The sequence below is a fragment of the Mixophyes fleayi genome, chromosome 1 (genome assembly GCF_038048845.1).
Source record: "Mixophyes fleayi isolate aMixFle1 chromosome 1, aMixFle1.hap1, whole genome shotgun sequence".
In the NCBI taxonomy this organism is placed as follows: Eukaryota; Metazoa; Chordata; class Amphibia; order Anura; family Limnodynastidae; genus Mixophyes; species Mixophyes fleayi.
Window position 1 is genome coordinate 339,965,290 of NC_134402.1, and position 21,350 is coordinate 339,986,639.

Here is a 21,350-nt window from a genome sequence, read left to right on the forward strand (position 1 = left end):
GATATTACAGAATCACTGTGAATGATGACATGTGCTGGGGACTGTAGTGATACACAGAGATAGGGTGGCACGGAGGAGCGGTACTGGCACAGGTGGCAGTGCCCACCGGGTGACTCCAGCTCTGCCCTCCGTTGCTCGGTGACCCGGTCTGAGCGCACCAGGAAGTGCCGGCCCTTTAGCCGCGATGCACTGTGGGAACTCCCCTCAGATCCAAGATGGCGGCCAGCAGGAGGCTGATGAAGGTAATGGGGGTATAGGGCGGCTCTTTCATTTGGAAGAAGGGTTTTTACGGGCGGTTACGGTGCCCTGGTTATGTCCCAGGTCCCATCTGGGGACTATAACCACTCACTAGTACCGGTATATATCCCGGGACTAGGCCTGAAATCCCCGGCCTCACCCCGCGCCGCCCGCCGAGCCCGGCACTCCCTGTTCCGCGTTCTTTGGGGGGGTAATGCGGAAGCTGCGGTACAAAATAAAGCGCCTCACACAAACAATACAATTGGTTTAGTATTTCATACTGTGATTTATCCGATACATCAGAAGGTCTCTATGGGGCCCCGGGAGAGGGAAGCTTTTTGATCCTTGTATGTTGCAGCTGAATTCCCCTAAGGTGATAGAGTAGTAGTCAGTCATTGTGTAATATCCGCTGAAGGTGGTGCAGTGTAATTGAATGGCCACTGTTTTAAAATTGATACGGTCTGCAGTCCATGATTTGGACCTGACATTTGCATTCCCTGTCCTGGGTGACTGGGCACAAGGCAGAATGAACATACAGGTCCATTGTTACATGGGTTCAATTAACAGGGACTTGTCCCACGACCTGGGATGGTGTATTCTAAAATTGTATTTTCCTTGTACCTCAGTCTGTTTGGACTTTATTCTGAAAGACTAACTATGGTCAAATAGCTGTATCTCATCTTTGTTGTGATATCATCATTTCTTCTTTTTTTTTAGCAGGCATATGGTAAATATATCGTTATCCCAGCATACTGCTTGCTTGGTAGTGCCATCTAGTTAATAGGTGTATTCTCTTCCCAAATAATGTGTATTAAAAATATGTGATATGAACACAATCTTCTGTTTCAACCTGGTGTATATAGAGGGTGCATTGTGTAAATATATTAGATGTTTCAAACTACGCTTGTATTCCAATAGTGATTTTTCTGTTTGTTTAGCACATTGCTATAAATGTTAGGCTGGGAAACTAAACATATCTATTAATGCTGATCGCTAAATGATTCAAACTGTAACCAAATTTTTAATTGGGATGGCATTTACCTGTTTTTTTTTCCATTACCAGGGTATAATGTGATCACCACAATTGTGATCATTTATATCATGAGAGAATACACCGACAATTCTACAGTGCTTACTGGAACAGACAGGGATTTACCTTTCTTTTTAGGCGTCAGGAAATATGTCCATGCCAACACCACAGATCATGAACATTACACCTGCTAGGATTTTGTATCCTATCTTTATTCAACAGCCAAGCTTTCAGAGTAGATCTGTGCCTTCTGGTTTTGCAAGGCAATTTACAGAATCCTACATTAAAGCAGACAATAAGAACTGGCTTTTGTGTTAGGTTGAATAAGGCCTTGACAGATTACTCCAAATGTTAGAAACCAGAAATTTTATAACATAAAATGTGATAATAGCAAGGTTAGGATCTGTGAATATTAGTAGGTGTGGCTATATCAAGCCATATTGCACACAATTATTCATTATTCTATGCCATCACATAGTGTTCTACATTTATGCCCAGACATAATTTACCCACACTTTATCAGCTTGTACCATGCACATAAAAGATTTGAAACCCCATACACACTCAATATATACTAAACCTGTGATCTCACACACATTTACCAGTCATAAGTCTAGATTATTGTTCCAATCTGTGCTCTACACAGAATACCAACAATGTACCCATACACACAACAGTCACATGTCCAAATATTTTACAAGTCTGTGCCCCCACACATTATACCAACTGTATGCCCATATACATTCCAGCCTGTCACATTGTGTCCAAACCAGGTTCCTACAGATTATTGTACCAGCCTGTGCCCACATAATATCACTCATCTCCACAGAATGCTTGTTTTTCAGCATTGATACTTCTGGTCGGTGATTAGCTTTTTTCAAATCCAACCAGGGTCCTATATGTGTGGAGTTTGTGGTCTGGTTTCCTCCCACAGTCCATGTTAATTGACAACTGGCCCTAGTGTGTGCACGTTTGTGTGATAGGGAGTTTAGACTGTATGCTCCAAAAGAACAGGGAATTGTGTGAATTATATAATCTCTGTACAGCTCTGCATTACATGGTGGCACTATAGACATAAACTACGGTAATAATAATGTGCAGCATTCTATAAGGCCATACTATTGGACCAGGATGAGTTGTACTTCTACACAGAACCCAGCTTTCACATGGTCATGTTTTATAGTGAATAACAATGTCTGGTGTAAATGCGCATAGCATCACAGAACACTGTTCATAGGTATTAACAGCACTGAGGGGCTAATTCAAAATCTTTCTTGGCTGATGATCTGGACATAGCCTGCTTCAGGTGTGAGGGGTGGGATTCATTCTGGACTGAGGGTAGAATGCATACTGGAGAGCATGCTTCTGTCACCAAGGTTCATTTCTAAGTTACCATAGCAACTGGGATTTGTCCAGCCCTGGGTCAGATAATATCAATAGGCCTATTGGTTGGGATAATTGTATTGTCACATTGTATTTGTTTTTTGTAATATGTTCTTTTGTTTGGATGGGTTACAAATATTGTCCACTTGTGTGGGCATGATTTGTCATTTGCCAACAGGTAAGTCAGGAGTGGATTATATCATATTTAATTCAAGAAACAGTCACATCAGCTACCTGGCTTCTAGAATTTGTCCAGGGCTAGGGTAGATATTGGGTGGGGGTACAATGTCTAAACAATTTCTACCTGTACTTTCTTCAGCCTGATGAACAGTGAAATATTCATTTGCAGGTTTTGCTTTTCTATAAATTAATTCTGTGACAAAGATGAGAGAATTCTGAAAATAAACTAAACACTAAACCAGGCCTGTCCAACCTGCGGCCCTCCAGGTGTTGTGAAACTACAAGCCCCCGCATGCTTTGCTAGCAGACAACCAGTTGATAGCTGGAAGGGCATGCTGGGACTTGTAGTTTCACAACATCTGGAGGGCCGCAGGTTGGACAGGCCTGCACTAAACCGAGCAGAGGGTTGGTAAAACATGGACATGATCTGTGTGCAAATAACTTTCTCAACACGTTTGATTGTTAGCTGTTTATTACTGATGGTGTTGCTTAACATTTATTGACAGACTAGAGTTGCATATCTGTTATAATAGGTTTAGTAACATCATGGAAGATGTGTGAAAAGTTAATATTTTAACATTTGTAATTCTAGAAATGACTTGATGTTTGATATTTCTGTGGTTTGTAAGAGAAGATAGTAGGTCTAGTTTGTTATTAAATAAGAAAAGTTGATTTTTACTCTACAGTGAAAGAGTAAATGGAACAGTTCAGCTAAGTAACTAAGCCAATGGTGAGCAAAAGTTTGCAGCGTTTATATGCGGCCTACAGCTGTTTCACGTCAGGCCTTCCTGAGTAGCGGTAACATCCAACTTTTTGGCCTCAAGTTAAAGTTAATACAGTGGTTGGATGACAGTGATGTCTCACCAGTCGCAGCTAATTTTGGTAATACAGATAATTCTGATCGCAACTTTTCTCTATCACTTAACTTAGGTATGTATTCTAGCATGAACACGCAATAAGGTGTCCAAAACTAATCTTTAAAAATCCACTTGTGCGTCTGATCTGTAGGATGTGCACTCTCAGACGTGAAACAGCATAGTTCTATTATCTAAAACATAAGGAGAGGGCACAATAGTGGAATGCTGGTACAATGGTGATAAGTGCTGAAAGCCACCAATTTGCCTACATTTAAGGGATTACAGTAGACTTGCCTGATTTGGAGTCTGAAGTTAGCAATAATCCCAGTTAGATCAGTGTTTTACAAACTTTGGATAATACTAGAGTTAGGCCTTTTACGTTCTGACCATGGATATTAGCAGCCACCCCCTCTGGTTACAGGAAGCACTCTCAAGATCTTCTCCTCACATCCACACTTGCAATTGCAAAGCTGAGGGCCGGATTTTCGCGTCGGTGTGAATCACGGAAGAGATCAACCTTGATCTCATTTTGTGTTCGTATACTTCATCGGGTGAATTGTCTTACCTGTCCAAAAAGTACATAAACCTACTTTATTGCTACTTTTATATTAGTACAAATTAATACAATAATAAAGGGTGGAACAAACATTTTAATAGGATAGTACAATATAACATTCCTTAGAAAAGTGGATAATTGTATGCACTAATAGTAATATAGAATACTGAATGTTTTAGTATAAATTATCCACTAGACTGGTGACTTTATAGACCAGGATGTTTTCTAATAGATATCACAGTACTTTTAGCCACGATTAAATAAAAGAGGATAAACTCTCAAACAAGACACAATGTCAACATCTTAATTTCATCTTGAAGAGTGCTAAATTATATATCCGAAAACATACTGGTGGTTTAATTGGCTTAATATTCTATGGACAAAGCTGCGTAAATGATTGCACTATATATAAATAAACATAAATAAGATTTCTTTGATAAAAGGAAATCCCTAGCTCGCTCTTTTGGACCTACTTAAAGGCAATTGATTACTTTAAATTGAATTGACAAGGTCCTCTTATATCTGTATATTAAATAAAACAACAACACAGGAAACACTGTGTGTATGTAGCCCACTTTTTATTTTTCTGATAAGCTCTTAAATTTTTACATTAAGTTATCCCTTTGTCTTTTACACAGAGACGTTTGTAACTACAGTATATCAGATATAAAGTGAAGGTTATAGTACAGTTTATGAAATTTGTTATTGAATAGGAATCACAAGTACTAGACTTAAAAATGTTTTCCTTGCTTACCCATATAATTGCCCATCTTACCTTGTGAACGTGGATGACTGTTTTTATCTGTAGTCTCTTGAAGCCAATGGGTTTTAGGATACAATGATGCTTCGCCTTTAATGAAGAGTGGGACCTTTACTTGACTAGGGGTCAATATTGATTGTAGATTATGGCCAGTTTTATTATTGATAGTTTTACATTTGTTTAATTTTATTACATTTAAAAGTAATAAATTGCCACCTTTGTATTTAGGATTGATGTAATATTATTGTACCCATAAAAATAGTTAACTATTGTCACAGTTTTCTATGTAGATATTTATTGTTTGTATGGGCATTCTCATTTGTTTATGATGGCCTTCATATGTCAGTTTGACTCTACTCCATTTTTATGTAGCCCATTCCAGCAGTATTATTACAGTAATACAAGTGCGCATGGCTTATTATAATGTATGAAGCAAATTATTTCCATTTAAACTAAATAAAACATAGGTAACTTTATGTAGTGAATTAGTTTGTAATTTTATGAAAGTGGAAATGAAACCGTTATCCACATCCAGTTGTATTTGTTAGTAATACTGTGTTATGAATGTTGCACCAGATGTGATGCAACCTCATTATACTGTATTGGATAGCTATATACCTCCTTAAATATACTCCATTTTTCTGTGGTGCAGACTGATTTAAAATAATTTCCACCTTTGCATAAACGTTTAATGTTCACTATGTGTTGAAGTCACAGAGAGACAGACTTTTCTCCCTTGATGAAGTGTACTAATACGAAACATGTTAGGGGCTAATCTGTTCCATGATTCACACTGGTGATTAGCTGGCCTTGGCTTTGCGGCCACTTATGCAGGAGTGTGGGTGATGTCTAACTGGTAACGGCCAGCTTGGGTAAGTCTACCATAATCACATAAATGTACACACTGTATCGGTTTTCAGCATTTTCCACTTTTATATCAGCATTCTACTATTGTGCACTCTGCTTTGGTTTTGGTTATCGCAGCTAATTAGGAATTAAAGTCCAGGTTGCAAGGCTCATTGATTTCCAGTAGCCATAATGGAAAAGTCTGTGCAGCACTGACAACATAATATGCATATGTCTGATGTTGTGGTGCAGCTGGTGATGGCTGTGTTTTGAACTTGATGTTTCTTTGACAGCCTCATAACTGTAATGGAACATATAGCATTATAAGGTGATTACATCAACATGGAATTCATAGTCTGCACACTATGAAAGAGGCATTTGGTACATGTAGAAGTGCAACTTTATTTTTAACTTATGCCAGGAAACATATTTGAGGCAGAATGTTGCTGTGGGTTTGTATAGAGCAGTGTTGGCTAACCTATGACACTCCAGGTGTTGTGAAACTACAAGTCCCAGCATGCTTTGCCAATATATAGCAGCTTATTGCTGGAAGGGTATGCTGGGACTTGTAGTTTCACAACACCTGGAGTGTCACGGGTTAGCCAACACTGGTATAGAGTAACTTTATTAATATATACTACATGGCCAAAGATATGTGGAAACCCCTTCTAATTAATGTGTTTGGCCATTACAGCCATGAAATTGCCATATTTCCGCAGTAGCATTCAACATGGCACCTTTTCAATAAGTCAGATCGTCAAATTTCTGACATGCTAGTGCTGCCCTGGGCAACCGTAGGTGCTGTTATTGTGGAGTGGAAAAGTTTAGTAGCAACAACAGAACGGTCATGTAGCAGAGAGCTAAACAAGCTCAGAGAATCGGACTGCTGAGTGTGAAAGGTGAAAAAGTGTAAAATCTGTCCTCCGTTGCAACACTGACTCCAGAGTTCTGAACTGCCTCTGGAAGCAACGCCAGCACAAGAATTGTTTGTTGGGAGCTTCATAGATGGGGTTTCCGTGGTCAAGCAGTGGTCGCAATTCTCAGATCACCATGGGCAATGCCAAATGTCGACTGATGTGGTATAAAGCACACTAACATTGGGCTCTGGAGCAGTGGAAATGCGTTCTGTAGAGTGACAAATAGTGCTGCATCATCTGGCAGTTTGGCAGACGGATCTGGGTTTGGCGGATGCCAGGAGAAAACTTTGTACCCGAATGCGTAATGACAAATATAAAGTTTAGTACAAGAGAAGTAATGGTTTGGGGCTATTTGTCATAGTTTGGCCTGGGCTTTTAGTTCCAGTGAAGGGAAATCTTAATGCTACAGCATACAGTGACATTCTAAAGAATTGTGCTTCCAACAGAGTTACAGCAATTTGGGGAAGACCCTTTAATGTTGCAGCTTGACATTGTCCTGTAGCAAAGCATGTCCACCAAAAAATGGTTTCTAAGTTTGGTGTGGAAGAGCATGACTGACACCAGAGCCGTTTTCAACTTCTCCCAAAACCTTTTGGATGAATTGGAATGTCTACTGTGAGCCAGGCCATATCACCCAACATCGGCGGCCAACCCCACTAATGCTTTTGTGGCTAAATGGATGCGGCCAAATCCATATTAATTCCCATGGTTTTGGAATGAGAAGTTCAACAAACACATAGAGGTTTGATGTTCAGGTGTCCACATACTTTTGGCCATGTAGTGTTTATTTTGGATAATAGAATTATTTAAGAAGTGTGTCCTTTCTAAGTACTGCAGCCATGCTAGGCATTTTTATTTTAGTATTTTATCATAATTACATTAAATAGAACACAGTATAAATAAATTCTTCATGAAGACCGCTAGTAAAAGGCCTAGTCTGCTCTGATGTACCACTTATCAAGCTCAGTTTATAGTTTCCATTCCCCCCTTCCTTTGCCTTCCTCCTAATTTTGCTGTCTTCCAAAACCTTGTTCCCTGTGTTCCAAAATCTGTTCCACACTCTTTCCATAGACCCATTCCCAGGGCATGACCACTAACCAATAAGTAACACATTTTTCCTCTTTAATCACCTACAATGAATAGGATGAAGCAAGTGCAGATTTGTGATTACTTGGGGGTTTTATAAAAAACAAATTCACTTAAAGCCTGTTGTCAGCCTACTGATCTTCATTGCATATTAGAAATTTCTCACTCTCGTGGTGAGCTAAGGGAAATTAGTGCTTAAGGCATAACAAATGCTGGGCTATAGCTGACTTGACAATCACTTTTTTCCAGGAGCTTGAAGAGATCCGCAAATCTGGGATGGGAAACTTCCGTAATATCCAAGTCGATGAAGCTAATCTACTAACCTGGCAGGGGCTCATCGTCCCAGTGAGTATACGGAAGGGTTAATATATTTATCAAATAAAAGTTCAAATGTTCTTTGGAAAAGAAATACAACGTTTGCGGAAATGTCTATTGAGCTTTAATTTAAATTGAAACTCTGATGTGTCCAATAGGGAATATTTTATAATTATGACTTTTCGTGGGAAATCAGACAGGCGAAATGTGGTAACCATTTAATATATTCTGATTATTGTTACACTTCTTAATCCTCTGTGGGCTAAAGGGGGAACTCCACCATCAGAGAATGTTATGGTCCAGGCAAATTTGTTTGTTTTGGTTGTCCTTCCGTATGACAACAGATAAGGTCAGGTTTCAGATCTGACCAAAAGCGGCATACATAATTGAATCTGCTTGAACAATAGAGTTTTCTGAACATGAAATTCCCCTTGAACTCTAATATATTATTTTAGCAAATACATTTTTTCTGCTATTGCTAGTAATCTGACACCATCATCTGAATCATAGAGTAACATACATTCCAGGTTAGTTTTCCAGTGTCAAATATTGTCAGCGCCCTGGGACTATAACTATATTAACTGGGTTCTGACACATTTATCAGTCATGTTCATAGAAAATCTGGTGTAAAAGGTGAGCAAGATAGTAAGAGCTACTTAATATTGCATGGGCTACTGATCACACATACAAAAGATATTGGAACTGTTTATAAAAACATGTGCCCAGGTTATATTGCAAAATGGTCATTTAAAGTGCAGATTATAATAGTTTTGTATATGTACATAAACATTCATATTATCGGTTGCGGGATTTTTTTGCACATCCGCTTTTATAACTGTCCCTGTAAAAGACAAACATCTTGATTTAACCATATATTATATTCCCTTTATCTGTCTTCTGTAAATATTAAGGTATGAAAGTGTAAAATATTATTGTTATATGACTGTCTTGTTTCTGTGATGGTATTAGCAAGACTGCCTAAAGAATTTATAATTCAGTAGAGATAATATTGTTTCTCCTCTCCAGCTCCATAATCCCATGTCTGCTCCCAGAGCTCTACTGTCAGGCTTATTGATATTGGGTAATCCTCTCTGCCAATGCAATATTTGAGGATGTGGTCTGGTGATAAGAGATATGTGATGGCATGAGAGAAAAATGGGATTGAAATAATTTGGGGGCGTGCAAAGGGTTTAGAATATGACAGGAGTGATAGAAATCCCGGAGTTTGCTCATAGCCTACAGAGAATGATAGCCTAAAACACTGTAGCATGTACATTCCCCTGTATTAAGTACAAGTAAGCTAAGAACATTTTTGAAATTACTATCGCTTAATAGTGCTTGGCAAACATTAGGAGCCACTGTTCTCAAACATTTTTCGATCATTTCCAGAAAATCACAATGGGTATATCTTATCCTTGGTTTATTCAAATTTCCGGTTGGCTTCAAACTTTATGGTCTGGTTTCTAAATGTATCTGAATGTTCCTTTGGATCTGGACATGTGACCCAACAATAGCTCCTCTAACATAGTTTTAACAGGAGATGGATGGCTGCTGAGTTTCACGTCTAAATCATACTTTTAAAGATATTTGTTGCAAACACACAGAATACTTTATAAAAACTATTGTGGTGTTCTATTGTGTCTATTGTATTGTTGTGTTTTATTATTTCCCAACTATTCTGTTACCCTTGTCCCATAAAACAATTTACTAAGACATTATTTACTTCTTTGATTTTGCGTAGAGATGCATATGTATATATTATTCATAGTGTGCTAGCTATCTAGAATCTTTTAGTGTACACACTGTTCCCATGGTAATCCTTTTCCCCTCTCTATTGCACAAGGACAATCCTCCATATGACAAAGGAGCATTTCGGATTGAACTTAACTTCCCTGCTGAGTACCCATTCAAACCACCCAAGATAACATTCAAAACCAAAATCTACCACCCGAACATTGATGAGAAAGGCCAGGTATGCTTGCCAGTGATCAGTGCTGAAAACTGGAAACCAGCAACCAAAACTGACCAAGGTAAGATTGGCTGGCTTTGTGTGTCTACATATAGTGAACGTTAAGGGGTGTATACATATATACAAGAAAATTAAATGTTTCCTCTTCACCCAAGAAAGGATATCTGCTCATCTAAAATAGCCACTATCTCCAGTGCTGTGCACTTGTTCACTTTCCAGACGTTCCGTCTCAAGATACAACATGAGCATTGTGTAACCCAATGAGGAATCTGGATCCTCTTGTTGAGCTTGCTGCTGAAACATGGTGACATTATTTTGCTATTTAGAAATACCCTTCATCTCTGTATTGGGAAATCACTAATGATCTATTACGAACTAACACGTCGGCTTGCATTAAATAACTTTTATAAGTGCTCTATTGAAGCAGAGGAGACTGGATGAGATCTTTTTGCACATATCTGGTTCACCTGAAATATAACATTTAAATAAATAAAATTAAGATTTAAAAAACTGTTCCCAAATGTCCTGTCCCACCTTCCCAAATCTATGTTGCACATTCTCCATGACACACATTTTACACGAGTGTATTCTTTAAATGTAGTCCAAACATAAAAAGATTTAAAAAAAAACAATCGCTCCCCAATTCTGGTCTTTTCACTCTCCTAGCCCTATCATCCTCATCCGCTATATAGCGCCACTAATTCCGCAGCGTTGTACAGAAACTCACATCAGTCCCTGACCCATTGAAGCTTACAGTCTACATTCCCTAGCATACACAGAGAGAGAGAGAGAGAGAGAGAGACTAGGGTCAATTTTAATAGCAGCCAATTAACCTACTAGTATGGGGGTTTTTTTTGAGTGTAGGAGGAAACCCACGCAAACATGGGGAGAACATACAAACTCCACACAGATGAGGCCATGGCTGGGAATTGAACTCATGAGCCCAGTGCTGTGAGGCAGAAGTGCTAACCACTAAGCCACTGTGCTGCTTACATCCCCAATTGTTCTGATACTAAAGATTTATGCACACTGGGACTTTGTATTCTTGTGTAGTCATTATACAGCTCCAAGGGCGGGGGGGGATTTTTGGGAAAAATACATAATTATTTTTGTATTTTGCCTATTACCTAAATATAGAGCCCATGAAATACATATACTCCTTCCAATATGCTAAATAAAGAATGCCCTGTCTGTTCCAATCAAACAAACAAATCACTTGGGTAATTGAAAAATTGTTGTTCCATGGAAAACTGACGTTTCTCCAAAACATTTAAGTTGGTCAGGTCATGCAGGGGTATGAAGACCCCTCACATTTGTCATGTGGTTCATTATCCATAATGTCAACATAATGTATTGTTCATATTATCACCAGGAACACTTATTATAAAGGATAACATACTTCTCTACCTCTTTATTGTAAGGTTAGGATATTTGAAGACACTTTAGGTGTATGTATACAATCACACTGCATACAGCTTTGTGCCTTTCAGTATGATCATGGAATTCTTTGGTGACCTTTAATCTTATAATTTGCAGGGGTGATACTTTATACAAAAACTGTTTGTATGTTCTCAGTCAAAAAAAGGAAAAAAAGGGACTGTCACTCTTAATTGTAGGGAGCCCCTGGCTATATTTTGTTTCCTAAATTGCTTTTCATGATATCTCTTGTATTTTTAATACATATAGTAGATATTTGTTATAAGGGGTGCAATCTTAAACTTGATCATAATGAAAATAAAAAGAAAGAAGTTGCTAATAAGATGCACTATTGGCTCCAATCATTTATATTTTTTCTAGGGATCATCACAAAGTTAAAATGTAACTTTTATTAAATTAGTTAAAATAAGCGAAATATAGAACCAAATATGCGGACAAACACAGTGGCACGGATTGAGCAGATCTCGCTATCTACACCTCTTATCTTGTAACATTAGGCAGCTATTCATATATATTGCTCCAGTAAACCCACATTTAGTTTGGAGGCAATATTCTAGGCAGATAGCAATACACTCCCTGTATCTTGTGGGCTTGGTTGTGTTCTCACATCGGGACAATTGAAAAGACTGTAAGTGCATTGGCTACAGTAGAAGGGAATCCCTAAGGATATCTAGATATGTAGCACTGTTAAACCCATGGACATTTGAGTATAATACAGGTTATCAGGGCGATTACTATATCCTAAACTGTGAAGAACAACTATTTTAGATATCTTAACATGCAGCAGTGCATTACTCAAGGAAATATATATAATTGAGGCTACGAGGATACATTTCCCTCCATCCCTGCCTCTAGCATGTTCTCAGTCAAGTAAGGAATGTAGTGTGTGGTAACAGATGCACTCAGCCCTCAGAATCCCATATCAGCCCTTACATGTGTAATATTTGTGAATATTAAATGCTTGTCACATTAAGTGCTTATATTCATAATGATCAGTGGAAAACGAAGAAAACTGATTTGTTTGTTTTAAAAACTCTTTAATATCATCTAACCGATCTAGAATAAAAATACTAGTTACTTGAAACAGAAATGTTATGTTAAGAGTGTGTAGCTCCACAGAATGTCTGATATAACTAGAAGAATTTATAAGCACACCAAAAAAGAAAGATTTAAGTATATGTATTGCTAGAAGCTCCCACCGCTATTACTAAACTTCAATCCGTTAACTCAATTTTTTTTCCCCACTCAGTAATCCAGTCTCTTATTGCCCTGGTCAACGATCCTCAACCAGAGCACCCCTTGCGTGCAGACCTAGCTGAAGAATACTCAAAGGACCGTAAAAAATTCTGTAAGAATGCTGAAGAGTTTACAAAGAAATACGGAGAGAAACGACCTGTGGACTAGAAATTGAGGCCGAGCGCCAAAGGAAAACACACAAAAAACAAACATAAATTCAAAAAGCGCAACTGAAGAATTGGAGTCAGTGAGTTCAGAATCCCCTCCTTCTCCTTACCCTGAAAATACACACACGAGGCAGGACTCCGCGGGAACACGGAACAGAGGCGCAGCGTCAACCCGCAGCTTTTGCTAAACTCTACTTAAAACTGTTAGAGGAGGATTAAAAAAAGTGTGAAAATGGGAGTGCAGTTCTGCTCTCTGTGTTAAAACAAAAAAAATCACTATTTTTGCCATTCTTAATCACAGAAAATGTTTCATTCTTTTCATTTACTGTATTAAAAAATAAATAACACGCTAAACTATTATTGATTTTCCCCTTAGAGTTTAAGTGTAGCATTGCATAGGGTTTTGTTTTTTTTTTTTCTTTTAGAAATGATGTTCCCATCAACTCATTTTGGACCCTCCCTGACAAATGTCCCTTATGTGTTAAGTTTTAGTCACTACCCCTCCCGTTAGAAGCCTTCTCAGTGTCAGACTGAACCTCTGACATTGACTGGATTACATAACTTTGTCCCATACAGACCCACCATAAAGGGAGGGGATCGTCGAACATTCGGCTCTTAGTTTTCCTTTCAATGTTGCACTGTGCTTTGTGGGACTCGGTAAGTTTTCCTTCAGTTTGTAACATATAAAGAAAATAAAATAAAAAATGGAAAAAAAAAACCTTTTAAACTGTTGGAAATGAGCCCGTTCTTCTGTAATTCTGCCGGATGTTAAGATAATGTTTATTAAAGGGGTAAACCAAGATGCCCTGTTGTGACTCAGTCTTTGAGGAATCATCAAGGTGTTTGAATGTCCTACAGCTTGTTGGATCATGGATTGATACCTGTTTTGTAAATACATAATTTTGAGAGGGAAGTAATTCATGGACACAACTCTGTAAAAGAGAAAAACCATGTTGTAAAACATACACGTATATAAAGTGCTTTTGTTTTTTGTACTGGTGGAGACGCTAGAAAAGATCCCAGAACCATGAGGCACTGTATTCTAATGTCCTCACGTTCCCATTCCCAAATCCTCTTATCAGCTGAGAGGAAGAAGGATTCTTCTCTGCTCTGTGTTGTCAATTACTGCTGAGCAGAGGAGTATCACATCCCAAGCTGCCTTGTGCAGGACATCAGAGGGCAGCACACGTAAGCTATAAGGATTCATCTCTTAGAAACATAATGCTTGAGAAGGTAAAACCATTATAGATATTCTGAAATAACTAGACTATGCACTCTGTATTTTGAACAATGTATAGTTTGAAGTGTGAGTGTAGAATGTTGTTTTGTGCTTTACTAGAACCAACCTCTCCTTGTCAGGTCTTTGTTTTTATTGACTTGGGTGAAAGTAGCCAGCTGGAGAAAGCGGAATAATTCATAGGGAGTTAAGGGAATGTCAGGGCCATAGTAGAATAGGAATTAACAAATTTATTTATTCATTTTGATGGACTGGGGGAGAGAAGGAACAGAGGATCCAGTGAAGGGGGAAATGGGCCCATTGAGAGGAGGATGAAATGAGATGGGAGACAGCCCCGTAGAGAGAATAGCAAAGAAAAGGACCTGCAGAGAGGAAAGTCCCAGTACCGATATAGGAATACATCAATCAACGTTAATTTGAGGATATATTAGTGTATTTTTGAAAACAAAAAAAAAAATCACACTTGTGTTTTGTTTTTTTTTGGTTTGTTTTTTTTAAATGTTTTTTGTTTCTAACAATTGTTTTCGTTTGAATGTTGTCTGAACCCCTCCTTATTCATAAGCTAGAAAATAAAAATATATATGGTCCAGTGAATATTGTTAATAATATTTTAAGTGTGTGTGTGGTAAACAATTAACAAGCACGTGTGTGTTTGCAAGTTTAAGATTTCAAAAAAGACCATATACATTTAGACTAAGTTATAATAAATTACGTAATTTTGTTTCAAAGTGCATTAGCCTAAAATGGTAATCTGAAAGGCATGGTGTCCTATTGTATGGCTACTTCCTGCCTACAGAGTGACTGACTTGGTGTTTAGTAGGAATGTTTGTTTATATTATATATTTTTTTATATATAATTTTACAACATTAAAAATGACAATAAGTTCAACCACATCGATCAATTATTTCCTCATTTTACAGAAGTAAAATGAAGACATAATTGATCTCCTGGCCTCAAATAGCTGTATACAGTTTTGGGGTGGTTTCACCGCTAGAAAAGCACTAGTGTTCATAGCGCTTGTGCTGACATATTGAATTGAACAGGGAATGTTCATTCCCAGTCACACTAGAGTGATTACACTCTGAAATCTTTGCCCTCAGAGCGTAATCCCTTTTGTGTGATGGGAGGAACTTTCTTACACTTTAGTGTGTCGTCACAGAGCGATTTGAGCACAATAATCACTAGCTCATATTCTACCTGGAGAGCGCTAGTATGAGGCCACCCATACAGAATACTCTTGTACAGATGCAACAAATGTCAGAATATTTTCATTTAAAAAAATCTTTTATCTGGTCATTCCCAACGATATTTTGAAATCTATCCATAAGTACTTTTCATGGAAGAAATGGTCATGCATTGTTGAATTTGCGTATGTACCACCTGCTCAGGAAGGCAAACTGAAATAATTGTTGTTCGCTCATTGCTGAGCCCATGCTGCAGTTTGTGAGGTTTTACATTTGAATCCATGTGCAAGAAAAAGTTAGACATTAAGGGGCATATTCAATTGCCGCGGGTTTCTGCGGCGTTAAAACTACTACCGTTATTACGGTAATAGTTAGCTGGATTTCAGCTCGCGGCTCAGGGAGCTGCGAGCTGAAATCCAACGAGAAAATTACCATAATAACGTTTTTTCCACGCACTATTACCGTAATAGTGCGCGGAGTGCGATATTTTCGGCGTTTCCGCCGACAATTGAATATGCCCCTTAAAAGACAACAAGCATTTGTTACTGGAGGTTAATCTGTGTGAGTGCGTTAAATTCTTGGATATTTCCTCCCAGAGACCGATTGGGTTTTAATGTTTTTCACTACTGTTTGTTTAATAGACAAAATGAGTTTGCGAATACTATCAATAAACATGTTAATGGAATATATCTAATAAATGGTACTAAGGCATACACATCAAGATAACAGCCCAAGGGCTAGATTTACTAAGCTGCGGGTTTGAAAAAGTGGGGATGTTGCCTATAGCAACCAATCAGATTCTAGCTTTTATTTAGTTAGTACTTTCTACAAAATGACAGCTAGAATCTGATTGGTTGCTATAGGCAACATTCCCACTTTTTCAAACCCGCAGCTTAGTAAATCTATCCCCAAGTGTAAACATGTGTGGTGACTTTTAGCTATTTAAAAATGTGGGTCTTGCTATAAATACCTAGTGGCCATAGCATGGTTTATAAAGTTGGGGAATAGATCTATACTACTGTATAGGATTGGGATGCATATTGTTTACTGGGTTTCAATTGCTGTGTAAACAATACTTTTTGATCTACATTGTGTTGCATGGCAGAGATAATTGTCTTCTGATTTAGAAACTCACTGCTCCAAAATGGTAGAATTCATACTTAAACTATAAAAGATCTAATTTGTGCAAAGCTCATATCACCATAGTAAATCCACAGTAGACCCCACCTTTAAGCATAAAGGCCTCTTCATATGTGATTTAAGTTGAGTATAGGTATCATTGATCAATAAGCAAACTAGAACTATTGCACACGGGTTCCAGAAAACGGATGCTGCATGCACTGCACCTGGTCTGTCACCCCTTGTGCTAAACAGTTGTGGGCATTTAGAGCCTGGTTTAAACTGCAACACAGTGATCCCTATGACAAGCTGTGACTGGACTGTACGCTAGGTATTGAATGTTGCACAGCTTGTGTGTGGCCCAATGCCAGGGAAAGTGCTAAATATACTTACATCAGTTCTATATATCAATCTATAAAACTGTCAGTGTTTTGCTTTGTATGCAGAAAACAAAATGATGGCTATTTTATATTTAAAAAAACAAACAAACAAATGTATAGGATTTTTTTAACCTTTTGACATAAACCATAACATATTGTGGATACCACTGACTTAAGTGGAACATTCAGAAAAATGGAATGCTCCAGTCGGCAAGGAAGCTAAACAAATGATTGCCACAGTGTACAAAATTGTTCTTGGGATCAAGTAAAGGTAATTCTACTATAATATATTAAAAATAAAATGTTTTATATGCATGCCATACAAGTGGTACTGCCTTATAGCTGCTTGACACAAATGAACCATGATAGTGTGTTGTGTGTATATATAGATACGGGTTAGAAGTTGGGTTTGCAGTCACACTGCATTAACTGTTGCTTTTGACAGTATTGAGCTTTGTTTACATGGGTGTTTTTCTTTTCAGGAGGGTTACGGAGGGAATTGGAGCAGTTAAGAACTACTGCATTTTCCACTGCATCTTGTGTTATAGTGGTACAGTAAAACCCAAAAAGGTAAAAATATATGGGTTTAAAGATGCGCTAACTATACAGTTGAAGTTTACACACAATGAAAAAGCAAACTGGAAAATGAAATAAAAGTTGCCATGACAGAATTCAGGTATATTTTATTGATAAAAACTATTTTTAATTGATACGATTTGTAAAATAAAACTTGAGAGCTCCTAAGTATAAGTTTGTTTGAAGGTTGTCACTTGGAATATCCTATTGCTGTATCCTAATATTTTTATATCCTATTACCACTTATTTTACCTTGGGTATTGAGAACTAAAGTGTAATTGCTTTATACTTGTGTGATGCTTTATCGCTATAAAAAAAAAGAAATAACTAGTAAATAATAGTGATAAGTTATGTTTTGGTTTATACTCATTCAGCCTTGATGAAAGGTTCATTTGTGTGTGTGTGTACTTTACCAATTGGTGATACACTGAACAAATCCTGTCTAATTCAACAATTTCATCAGACATAGGGATCATATATAATTAGCAAACTAATAATTTATTATGTATAGTAAGCGTGACAAAAATTTGCTTGTGAGAGTTCTAAATATAACAAAAAAAAAAGCACACTATTTCTACCCACCCCTTCATATTAGAGCTAGGGGATCATTCCACTGTTGATTAAATTGTCTCTCATTGTCTTCTCAAATCAGTACTACACTACCAGGCAAACAATTTAAGAGGCATAATCTTGTAAACCTTTTTAGTTTAGTTTCTTGCTTATTGGTATGGAATCGTTGTGCGCACGGGTCAGATGTGTGTCTACACAAGCCTTGCACAGCAGTTAAACTTTATATATTATCACTAAATTGCTTACCTAAGTGATAAACAAACCAGTGATAATATAGATAACTATATAAACAAATACAAATAATGCATACACAAGATTATTTGACGAAACCAAATTTATTTTCCATGCATGCTGTGATATGTAGCCAAATATCGAGCTAACAGTCTGACTTATTAATGTTTCAGCACAGCTGACACCTGTTAGCTTGTGTTTGTCAGATAATTAAACTAATGGATGTTGTGTATACCTTGTTTTAGAACAGCTTACAGTGATACTATCTGAATTGTGTTTTAACCCAACTTTATTATATCTTTCTGTCTGAAATGCTGATGCACTTGTCTGCAATCGTGACTACCTCAAGCTTTTATTGGTTTAAATAATATCCATGGGCCTGATTCATTAAGGATCTTAAATTAAGAAGTCTCTTATTTAAGTCTCCTGGCCAAAACCATGCTACAGTGCAAGGGGTGCAAATTAATTTTCTGTTTTGCACATAAGTTAAATACTGTCTTTTTTCATGTAGCACACAAATATCAACTTTAAATTTCAGTGTACAAATAAGCTATCAAGTATTTGTGTGATACATGAAAAAAACAGTCAGTATTTAACTTATTTGCAAAACAGAAAACAAATTTGTACCCCTTGCATTGTAACATGGTTTTGTCCAGGAGACTGAAATAAGAGACTTCTTAATTTAAGATACTTAATGAATCAGGCCCCATGTTTTTAATTTGTTTTATTTACATATAAGTATGTATAGTAACCAATTATATTTATTGTATGAATAGGCTTCCAAAACATGTTCATAAGTAACACATCAATACAGGGAACAATAGCTGTTTACATACAATGATCTTTCCTGTCTCTACCAAGCATTAAGACTTTATGCACAGTGGCTCTTGAAGACTGCAAATTGAAATGCCAGTGCCACCACATCTCAATTGTGACCGTGTTTGGCACCCAGTGCTTAACAAGCACTTGTGTTCAGGTAGATCAGCGGAGCATACTCCATTAACCTCAATGTGTAGCAGGCAGCATATGAAAAATAACAACACTAATGAACAAGTATGAACCTGAGTGATTATGATGTCATTGGAAACAATGTGTTTGTGTCACATCCATTTACAGGAATTGTGCCAACATTAAAAATTCTAATCAGCATATATATTTTGAAGACCGTTTGTATGAAGCTGAACGCAAGAAATAAAATAAACGCTATATATGGTAAATACTGTAACACTGCATTTCCCTACTCCCCAAATTAGACTAACCCTAGTACTACCAGCCTAGGCTGGTTGGACAAAAAGTGTGGGGCTGCTGGCACTATAGTAGAGGGACCTGTGACTTTACCGCGCTGTCAGAGCTCAATGGCCAAAGTTATAAATAGACCTAGTGACTGTCATTTTTTCATTATACGCCGTGAGTTCCTTCAGGCATGTTCCAGAGGTTTATTTGGGTTTGACAAGCTACAAGAAAAGATGTTTATTTTTTTTATGCCTCCTTTTGTTAGGTACCTTTTGTAAAGCTTACAATGATTGGATCGTTTACAGATGTTGGTAAGTATTACTGGGGGAGGGGGGGTTATTTTTCATTACATTTTAAAAACAAGGAGTGTGGTTTATTTAAATTTTGGGTTGTGCACTACAGAACACAGTGGGCCCTGGGTTTTGGGGCATGCTGGTACTTGTGGTTCACCAAGTGCCAGCATGTCCTGGCAGCCATGGGAATGCTGGTGTTTGTAGTGCACCAAACCAAAATTTAAATAAACCCCACCCTTATATTTTGCAAGCCCCAACTTCTTACGAAATCCAGCCTGGGACTGGTTTGCCATTGTGGCAGGGGGACCCCATGCTGTAGGTTCCCCTGCTATTATTATTAATTTTTATTTATAGGGTGCCACAAGGTGTCCGTAGCACCGTACAGGGACAGACAGAATTACGATACAGGGTGAGACAGCGCGGTACAGTTTACAAAAAGCACTAACTCAGAAGCTCAAAGTACAGCTAGATGAAAGGTGAGGGCCCCCATCGGGATAGCAAGAGGGGTAGAAGGGCAGAAAGACCTCATGGAAGAGACAAGGAGCTGACGAGCAGAGTTAAGGTGGTGGAGGAGAGGAGGCCCTGCTCGAAGGAGAGTACAATCTAAGGGGGTGGGTAGGACGGACAGACGCAAGAGGAGGAAAGGGGAAGAACTGAGGCGGAAAGGAGGGGGGGCGGGAGAGTGGGAGGGAGACTGGAAGGAGAGCAGTTAAGTGGGGGACTGGAAGGCTTTGAGGAAGAGGTGGGTTTTTAAGGCCTGTTTGAAGCTGGGCAAGTTGGGGGAAGTTCTGATGGAAGGGGGCAGCGCGGGAGAAGTCTTGGATGTGAGCATGGGAGGAGGAGGTAACCAGGGGGGAAGATAGGCGACGGTCATTGGCCGAACGCAGAGGACGGGATGGGGCGTGAATGGAGATGAGGTTGGAGATTGGAGAGGGCCTTGAAAGTAAGAGTGAGGAGCTTGAACACGATTCTGTAGGGGATGGGGAGACAGAAGAGGAGCGTCGAGAAAGGAAAATGAGCCGAGCGGCTGCATTGAGTACGAAGTGAAGGGGAGCGAGATGAGAGCGGGGGTAGGCCAGTAAGGAGGAGGTTGCAGTAGTCCAAGCGGGAGATAATAAGAGAGTGGACAAGAGCTTTAGTGGCATCTTGGGAGAGGAAGGGCCGAATGCGTGCGATGTTGCGCAGCTGGAAGCGGCAGGATTTAGCGAGAGAGAGAATGTGAGGGGCAAATGAGAGAGAGGAGTCAAGGATGACACTGAGGCAGCGAAGTTGAGGAACAGGGGAGATAGAGGAGTTGAGAACGGTGATATAAAGGTCGGAAGGGGAGGGGGATAGAGCAGGAGGAAAGACAATAAGTTCGGTTTTAGCGAGATTAGTTTGAGAAATCTAGAGGACATCCAGGAGGAGATGTCGAGTCGGATGGCCCAGATTTTGTAGGAGAAGGAGGCAAAGGCGGGGGAGGGGAGGTGGAGATATAGAGTCAGATGGCCTCGATTTTGGAGGAGAAGAAGGCGGCAAAGTTAGTGGCGGTCAGGGAGGAGGAGGGGTGG

General features: G+C 38.6%; 1 protein-coding gene across 1 annotated transcript; it reads left to right on the top strand.

The window, feature by feature from the left end:
• The first annotated feature begins 149 nt into the window (after positions 1-149).
• UBE2L3 (ubiquitin conjugating enzyme E2 L3) lies at positions 150-13,776 on the top strand. Its single transcript, XM_075216218.1, has 4 exons — positions 150-242; positions 8,102-8,197; positions 10,011-10,197; positions 12,823-13,776. The coding sequence occupies exons 1-4, from the start codon at positions 216-218 to the stop codon at positions 12,975-12,977; spliced, it is 465 nt and encodes a 154-aa protein (XP_075072319.1). The 5' UTR covers positions 150-215; the 3' UTR covers positions 12,978-13,776.
• The last annotated feature ends 7,574 nt before the right edge of the window (positions 13,777-21,350 follow it).